The following is a 10,000-nucleotide window of genomic DNA, read 5'->3' on the forward strand; positions in this document are numbered from 1 at the left end:
AGGTTGTATTTAAAGCCTATGGTGCAGGCACCTACCATAAAATGCCTCCTGAGTCCTATTAAGTGAACCTAGGGCTTTACTTTCCCTGCCTGCTTATTTAAGATCTAATCACACTTTTGAAGGGAAAAAATGTCACCCCTAAGCCTGTGCCTCTCAGAACCTAATATTAGTACCCAACTGGATATTTTCATTTCCAATTGCTATTCTCTCTGGTCTTTGCAAATACTACCTACTGGAAGCTGTAACTATGTGGACAAATTGGCTAGAAATATCTAGGGCTGGTGCTCTGAGAAATAAGTAAGTAGCATATTATTCTAATGATAGTTTTCTGGTGTAATACTGTGGTTTTCATTTTTAACATCTTACATGGACATGTTATGCAATTAGATAAATGTTTAAATTATAAAATAACTGGGAAGGTTTGATAAAAGATAGTTTTCTAACAGAGTGGTGCAAAAGCATTTATAGTTTTAAGACTACGAAGGGCTCTCAGAATTAATCTTAGTATGTTTCTTTTATAATGGAGTGAGGACTCAGCTGCTAAGTATCTATACTGGCATATACAACAATGCACGGATGCAGAATTCTTAAAGGCTTACCAGGTTTCAAACCAAAATAATTTTAAATTTTCCATTTACTAGTTATCTTTATAACAGTCATATAAGGCATTTATTCATTTTTTTAAAAAACCAGAAAACAAATAGCTATTACGTTCATTTGCAGTAAGAGGCCCACATTGGAGCAATGTACCTACCCTTTTATAAATATTTTTCTATAAAACTTGATTTTTAACAGCTTTACTTTAAGTGAGACTGTTTTTCTCTTGTGATCAAATCCAGATGTTCATAATAATAATATAGCTGTTTACAAATTAAAGATTCAGTACTGCACCATGAACTGCCTTAGCAAATTCAGAAAAGACACTCAGCATTTTGTGATATCTGGCCCCATTTTTAACTGGTTAAAAACAAAAGTTGGACTAATTACTAGAATAACATTTTTAAAGTACTGTAATAAATCAGCAGCATGAAAGCGCCAACAAGTTCATATTAAAATCATATTTAAGTTCAAGATCATTATGGTGACACAAACAATTAAACTTTTTTAAAAAAATATTACTGTACTAGTGTTGGTTGTGAAGACTATCATTTGCTTAGGTAATATTTTCTCCTTTAATTCAGAAATACTGAAACCTGATACTATATTTTTAAAAAAATGTTATTCACTTTAAAAGTAGTGAATGAAAATGGGGTTTTCTCCCTTATCCAAAATATCTATGAAAAATTTATCATCTTTATTAACAGGTCCTTTAGCTACACCACTGACATTACATCTCAGCTGAAAAATAATCAATTTTATTTTATTTTACAACTATCACAGCAAAGCATCTGTGTTGCTAAAAGTCACTGTGGTCCTTTCACCTTAGCTGAGTCTTGGAACAATTTCATTCTACAAGGATGAAAAGTATCAAGTAATGTGGCCCTCTGGTGGAAAGCTAAGTATCACATTTTACTTCTCAGTAACACTCAGGGAAGCTGCAGGTTTTTAAAGCATTTTGTATGAAAATATTTAGAGATAACTTTAGAAATACCCCATGTGCATCTAAAATAAAGTGTGTAGAATACTCCAATACAGACAAATTTTTATCAACAGAAAACAGAGCTCTGATATTTTAACATGATCATGCAGGAGGGAAAAAACAAACAAACAAATAATGCTCTGAAACTCTCTTCTTTCTGCAATATGTTAAAAGTGCACAAAGCTCACGTCAGAGTAGAGGTCACTAATAAAACCTTATTTGTATAAAAACAAAACACAAAGCAAAACAAAAAAACTTACCTGCTGTTGTTGCAGATGCAGCAGTTCTACTGTGCTTACTTCAGTGCTTGTGTCACCACTTGATCTTCCATCTCTGCTGCCAGCATCTAATTGGCTGCTTAGAGTGCTCATTCCATTTTGATTCATTGAACTGTTGCTTATTGTCTCTGTCGCAGATTCCTGCATCATGACTTAATACCTAAAAGTGATTAAGAAGTATCAATTAACACACACGTTACACCTTCACACTTCCATTATCAAGATGTCCCTCTCTGCCAATTACAGAGACAGCATCTTTAGAAGAAAGAGAGAGGGGGGAAATGCCTTGCACAGTCATTTAAGAAGCAAGCAATGCAATGCAAATCTTGCTTTCATAGATACACTACTCACTGAAAAATTATGCTTCCTATGAGCAATTTTTGTGTAGTTTAATTTAACAGGGAAAATAATGCCCCATATGTGAAGCATGGCCAAATAGCATTCATGAACAACTACATTTTAAAGTCTACCTATCAACCCGTTTAAATGAAGGCACAATTTCACACTCTGCTCTGTGTTTCCTATTATCTAGCTTTGACAACCATGGATGACTATACAGCCTTCTTTAAAATATTCACTATCTTGATTCTGTCAGAATTTTACAGCATCTCTTATGCAAGGCTGTTGTTTAATGGTGCACAGCTAATCATACAAAATTAAAATTTTGTAAGGGTGTTACAAATCATATGGTATCAACCAATGATAAATAGTATAATGGGCTTCTCCTTTTTTGTAACTAAATAAAATTTTGCCTTGGAGGCATTTTAAGAAAAAGCTCCTGCTGCAAACATGTCAGATATTGCCTATTTTTTTAATCAAACGGCTGATATTCATTTATTTTTCTGACATTTAAAACATTTAATACTGTCCTTCCTGGGAAGTAATTAAGCTTATGCATGAGCAGCAATCAAACTGTTCACTTGAAGATGACTTAAAACTCAATTTTAACATAGGCAAATAAATGAAAGATATAAAATTAATTTTCCAGGCATGTATTAGATATGAAAGCTGGAAATAAAATCTATCAAGAATATCACTAATGATTGTGCTAAAAACAGCATAAATTATGCATATTACCTTCTCTACAGTAATAAATGTTTTATCATTTTCACTGCATAAATATACTGTACTTTCAGGATAGCAATGAGAGGTCCTGCCAAGATCAGTTGAAATCCTTGCAGTAAATAAAGAACCAACATACCCTTACAAACTAGAATTTCCAGCACATTTTGCATCTATAATATGGAAATACCCATTTTTGTTTTAAAAGCTACCTAAATGCTACACTATGCTGTGTTGCTCACCCAATTCAATATCCTGTAATAGTGCATATATTACACTGAAAGATTTCCAGGAAAAAAACTTTCTGAAATGCAACTTAAAAGGAACCTCTCCTGAGAGGTAAATAATCTGTTTAAGCAATCTTGGTTAAAGAATGCAGGTGCTACTTTATCAAACACATTGTTCAACTCAGTGCAGCTATACAAAAAAGCCCCTGTCATATAAAGCACCAAACAGATCATTACAAGTGAAGCCACTAATAAGAATATCAGCAAAACAGCAAATTAAGTCCCCCCTAATATGATTTAAAGGGTAAATAAAAAGTGGGCATTAAAAATTTTTGACACAGAAAAAGCATACTTTAAAAAAAAGTTCCGGTCAAGAAGAGAGGATATAAACACACAAAACACATTAAGAAAGGCTGCTCTTACAATCAAAGCTAACCACTGTAGTGCTAGATGTGTTTAAAAACCAACAGCCCTTGTGAAATATTCTATTGAACGTTAACTAAGAAGAATAGAAATGAAAAATGTAATACACATGAAGATGAATTTTCCAAGAAGAAAACAAAGCTAATACTCTTTTCTGAGATTAGGAAGCTAATTAGTATTCAAATTAGACATAAATTTTACATGCTCAAAATTTAAAATAGTCAGGGGGAAAAGGTGTGATAGTTTTACTAGTTATATTAAAATTCTAAAGCAGATCTTCTACAACTCTATAGACTTGTTAAAAACGTATTTAGATGTTAAAATACATTTAAAACAAACCTCATTATAAACACATGCACTGAGTATCTTATCCTTTTCACAGCATCTACAAATGGATGGGGGGAGGGTATCTTCAGACAAAAAAAAAACTCCTCACAATGTAAATATTTACCTATATTCATGCTATAGACAATCATATTGCATTCAAAGGATAAATTCAGTGTGCATGCAACTTAACCAAAAGATCAAAACAGTTCATACATTTTTTAAATCAATTGCTTAAAAATCAAAATGATGTGTTTTACAAATCTGTCATTCTTTAGTACAATTAGAAAGAAAATGGTTAAACATCCTCCATCTCATGACAACCAAACCAGGTATATAATGCCCTGTGGATTTTTGCATCCTTGCAAAGTCTTAAGTGTTGTTTGCATGTCACATCTTAAGTTGATCTCTGGACCTATATAATCAGGTTTAACAAAATATCACTACTAAATTGTAATCCTGAAACATAACACAAAATCTGATCTATCTTCAGTATGTACAGAAAAGGGACAAGTACAGTATTCACTGGACGATTACGTGGCAAGGCACGGGGGGGGGGGAACAACACACCCTCCAAAGTAAGTTACACATGTCTAGCATTTTGGCGTAAGATGTAACTCACATGACCAAAATACAATTATTAAAATAAGTAGTCTCTCCAATTGGGGGGTTGTGTTGCTTGATGAGTCACACCATTACTTTGTTATTCTGCCTCTGGGAGTGGAGTGGGTGGGGGAAACTAGGTAAGAGAATGATTTATGTGTAGACCTTTTCCTTTTTTTGCATTGTGATTATTATTCCAGCAATCCCTTATATTTAGTAGCCTGTGATTATCTATTTAATTGTTTAACTTTATTCATTAAAGTTCATTTTGAAACTCAAACTCCTAAGCACCCAAGACCAAAGTAGTTGTTCTATAGTAATTCCATCAATTGTGATTTAAAACACAGCAATAGCAAATTTTATGTCTCCCAAGCAAACTAGTAAATCAAGACTCTAAAATTAATATTTCCAAAGATAGCTATGATAATGCATGCCATTTCAATGTGGGCATATACACACACAATCTAAATTGTAAAAGCAATTGCAAGTGTTTTTTGTTTTTGTTTTTTTAAGACTCAGAGATTGTATGACAACTAGGAAAGTGTTGCCTTCAGATGCTTCAACTGTATTTCACAGAAAGGTATGAAAGCGATATGTACTTTTGGTGCCTCCTGTTAATGGGGGAGTACAGACTACCGCCTAAGCATTTAGCAAACAATCACATAATTCAAGTGCAATCCTTACGCTATAATTAGGTGAATACACTTTTACTCCCCGCTTTATACCCTCCCTTGCCAGTAATCTTAAGTTTTATCTAGGTTTCTTTAAATCAGCAAGTCGCTGTACAGATACTTATTCTCTACACCACTTCCCTTTTGAAACATTAAAGTGACACTGAAACTGACTGCACAAGATTGCATTTTCTCTTCCTAAACAACTTGAATTGAAAGGTTACTTAGTGTAACAATATTTACTTGCAGAATTGTGTTGTTACCAAGGGTATAATGGATGGTGGCTATGCAGGTTTACGCAAGAATGAGTGAAGCATGAGGCATTAGCCATGTGTTTGACATGTTTCAAATTGCTATAATCCAGCATTAAACACACCCAGCAATTCATGCCATTTCTTGCAGCCATAATCTTGAATAAAGCGTGCACAACCACTTATTATATAAATTAGTATATGACTCCCTGTTATAGTCACAACAGTGCTTTTGTGTTTATTTTGCATCAAGATGTGGTCTTTTATTTGTACAAATAGCAGGATAAAAAGACACAGCTCAATTAGACCGCCTTACTTTTATGATAGGGTTGTATGAAATTCTAGTCTTGTTTGTTTTTCCCTAAGAGTTCTGTTGGTGTAAAATGGAACAGTGTGAAATATTTACATCCTCATGTGACTTCTACATTGCTTTATTGCTTTCCATGTCTTAAAATCCTGTAGGGGCCAGGTGCAGTTTTGAACTTCAAACACATGAATGACTGCAGTGAGATAAAGTTCTGAATCACCACTAGGGGGCCTCATTTTTGAGAGAGTACACTTCAAATTGTATATGAACTTCCCACATGGTGGTAGTGTGGGGAGAAACCTTGGAATCTTTACACTTACTGTAATAGCTCTCAACATTAGTTGACAAAAATGGGATTCTGGTTGAATAGGAATGACAGAGTCACTCATTCTTTTTTCATGGCAGCTTTAAGATAAGATCTGGGACAACCTTCATTATGCTCTCTTTTATTTAAAAGCAGCAACCTCAAAACTTCCTGAAATGGAATATCCATATCATCTCAGCTCAGTGTTTTAAATGGCTTGTAGATAGCTGGCTAGGAATTCTGTTTCAGGATAAGACAGTTTTATATGATGTTGTGCACACTATATCAAGGCATGGATGCACTTTCAGTAAAAGGTTTGCTGACTTCTACAGCTTCTCCCAACCATTAGATTCCACCCACTTTCAGGAAAAATTACTATGATTTTATCATTGTGATAAAATCCAAACCTGGATCCAAAAGGAAACTTTATCAAACAGCAACCTTCAATAATGTGCAAAACCCCATTTTTAAAACAGAAGGGCTTTTCACAAGCAGTTTATGATACAATGTGCAAGTCTGATTTTCAGAGAAAACAAGTCAGAACTGACACAAGTTATGCTCAAGCCCTTAGATGTGCCTCAAAACATGTTCAATATCTGCTTTGTACAGTTATGGGATAAATGAAAAAGTGATGTATAAATTTTAAAAATAAATAATGTAGCTCTTTAGACTATGACCAGAGTTGCTTGCCTCTTATGAAAAGCAACATCACTTCAGCATATCAATTCCACTCCCCCATAATTAAACACACAGAACTTGAAAGACCATAAGCACATGCATAACTGTCACTACATAGAATACTGACCATGCTTAAAACCCATACACCATCGTACACTTTTAATCTTGAATGAAGCATAGGTTTTGGTAAATTTAATATAAAAATATCAAGTTTTGTGCTCTGTTGGACCTAATTCATCATTGACACCAGGCACAATATATTTAAAGTCTAGACCAGTATAGTAAAAGGCTTAAATATTTAAGATTGTATAATAAATCAAAATGCCAAATATGAGGACACTGCTGTATGGGCAAGAACAAGAGTCACACAAACAAGCTTTATTTTAACCCTTCCATTTAAATTAAAAATGATCTATGCTAAAAACAGAAAGAAGAATGGGCATCACCGAATCCACTGGCTGGCACTGTGACTGACAAAGAAAAATTGCACTAGCACAAGAAGATTGCATAGCTGCACTAAAAAGAATTGGGAGATGTGGAATTGTGTTATTTCACAAAAGTTCCCCTTACAACTAGCAAGGTGTGCTGAGGGCTGTGCAACTGTTGCACAAACACAACCATGCACATGGCAGCACATCACTAATCTGGAACACAAGCTCCAGCCTTAGCATAACTAGTGTAACATCCTTCCAAAGAGACTTCAGTAGTTAGGACATCAGCCGCTGTGGTTTGGTTCTGATGTACATAAAATAATTGGCCTGGTCCTTTTTAATTGAGATGCCATCATAACTTTACTTAAATTCAATGGAAGATAAGTGTCATTTTTAAACTCTCAGTTTTACCTGTTTGCATGGTTGGCGGAATTACCATGATTGGACAGTTGTGATGTATCTGCTGAAGCATGCTTCTGCATATGGATCCACTTGTGAGATCAGGATTTGGAACTCCCCTTGCAGAAAGCTTTAACCCAGTAACAATGGTGCTAGATCAGCAACTACGCACACAGAACTCAACAGAGATTGAGATCAGATGTTGATATGCATCCAGATGTGGGCTGGCCAATCAATACTTTCCCCACCAGCACTATACAGGCCACATGCCTTGCCACCAATTTTGCAATGTGGGTGGAAATGCATGCAAACTTTCCCACATTTGCTATGTAGGGCTACAGCATGCAATCATTAGCATTTGCAACATCTTATTGAACACAACTATCTCTGGACTGAGGGAACTGTAGTTAGCCACTCTGATGAAAGGAATGCTAAATTCCACATTACAATCTGATCTAGATTAAACTGACAAAATGCATATTGTAATGCTTCACTACATTTTACTGAATCTCTTTTCCAAGGGAGGGATTCATTTTACTGAATCTCTTTTCCAAGGGAGCTTCAAAAAATTTGGTAGCAGAATAGGGGCCAGTTTCAAAAGCTGATGACAGTATTATCTAATATGTCATCAGTACAAACCAGCAGCACAAAACTGTTTTTCTTCGAAATGGTTTCTCTTCTGTATACAACCTTTGCTATGCTGTACACAGTAGCTAACATTCTCTGTTATTTCTCTCACACGGCTATAGAAAATAATTTTGTATGAAGCATATATGCAGAACATATCAATAAATGTTAAAACTAAGTGGTGACTCATAACTGCTTATTAGGTATGTTGCAATCATACTGGCAATTCCAGTTTTATATTTAAAATGAATGAATGAATAAATAAATAAATAAATGCACCTCTATCATACAATACTGTCCTCTTATAATGTTCTCTTTCCCCTTAAAGCCCCCACAGTTTTTAGTTGACATTATTGCAGGTTTGATCATTTAAAAGTATTGCTAAATACATACATTATGTACATTATCTGCATTTTATAGGGTACAAATTCTGTACCTGAAAAATACACTGAAAAAATAGCGGCCGGACCCTACCAAATATTGTTATTTAATGCATCATTAGCATCATACTGATTGTTACAAGCAAAATAACCCACATTTTCTCCAACTACTGGCTTCCCAATCAAGCCATCTCAACTTATTTGGACTACTAAAAAACATATTTTTGAAATCTGTTTGGTTTGGAAATTCAAAAAATGTTTTATTTAACCACTGTACTACTAAACACTGTTACACTTCACCAACACACACCTTACAAAAGCTGGCAGATATTGGTTCTGATAAGATGTAACAGTAAATTATGATTTCCACTATTAACATGAGCCTTGAAAAGCCAAGGTTTCACACACTTGCCCTCCTCCTTCAGGCACGAGAGAAGACGAGTGAAAGCATCCACATTCACTTTAAGAACAAACTGCAGCTCTGTGTTACAGATGAATTCAGAAAATAGAGATCTGTTATCTAGAGTTAGAACAAACCATGATATAACAAACTGTGGTTTGATATTCTCCTAGCTTGTTCTAACTCCAGATAGTTAACTCATTAGTTAACAAACCAGAACTCCTAGAGTTCATACGTAACAGTGGTTCGTTCCTCAAGTGAAAATGGGAGCTTTCAACTCTCCTCTGCTTGTGAGAGGGAGGAGGAGGAGCCAGGATTTTAAGGCTTGTTCTCATAGCAAGAAACTATTTCCCCATTTTCTGAACCAAGTATTCTTTGTGCTATACATTTTGCATCTGGGATAATCACAAACACTTCCATTACATCTTCATTACACTTCGATTACATTACATTGTCCCTCTCCCAAACTAAATAGCCAATTGCATAAAATGGTTTTTGTCAGAACAGTGACACTTAGCAACAAATGCTCTCTTGGCAGTGGGGGGGTTGATGTCCATGCTCTTTACTTGACTACAGATATGTAATGAAGTTAGAAGATAAAAAGCATTTGAGCTAGGAAATAATTATAACCATGACAGCTAGGGAAATTACTCCTAGAAGGTGGGTTCAATTGTTTTAAAAGAAGGGTACAGTCTATACTATCACCAAAAAACATTACATATCTGTGAACTCACATAAAGGCCAACTTTTAGTCTTAATTCCCATCAACAGCAACATGTGGCATCCCAAACTCATCAATCTCCACATTAATAAAAATTTTAAGATTGTCAACATTTACACCTAACCAAGGCAATCGTTTCAATTACAATTCAAAGTACCAAAATATACTTTTCATTCTTCCAGCCAAAAGCAAGATCTTTTCCATATTCCTCTGGTTCTCCTTTCTACTCTTTGCCAGGTCCACAGTGAAATTTACAATTATCCCTATTCTTTTGAGCCGGTGTTATTCCCCCCCCCCTTTCTTATTCCCAGTTTTTTGTTTTGTTTTAAACAAAA

General features: G+C 34.9%; 1 protein-coding gene across 18 annotated transcripts in view; it reads right to left on the reverse strand.

Moving 5' to 3' along the window:
- Window positions 1-10,000, reverse strand: part of FOXP2 (forkhead box P2) — a 727,796-nt gene that overhangs the window by 336,090 nt on the left and 381,706 nt on the right. For all 18 annotated transcript variants that reach the window (XM_053252207.1, XM_053252200.1, XM_053252222.1 and 15 more), the window contains one exon: window positions 1,840-2,017. In XM_053252207.1, the coding sequence (XP_053108182.1) occupies window positions 1,840-2,007 (168 nt within the window). In that variant the 5' untranslated portion in view covers window positions 2,008-2,017. The remainder of the gene's footprint in view (window positions 1-1,839; window positions 2,018-10,000) is intronic.

Source organism: Hemicordylus capensis, chromosome 5 (assembly GCF_027244095.1).
Source record: "Hemicordylus capensis ecotype Gifberg chromosome 5, rHemCap1.1.pri, whole genome shotgun sequence".
NCBI classification, from domain to species: Eukaryota; Metazoa; Chordata; class Lepidosauria; order Squamata; family Cordylidae; genus Hemicordylus; species Hemicordylus capensis.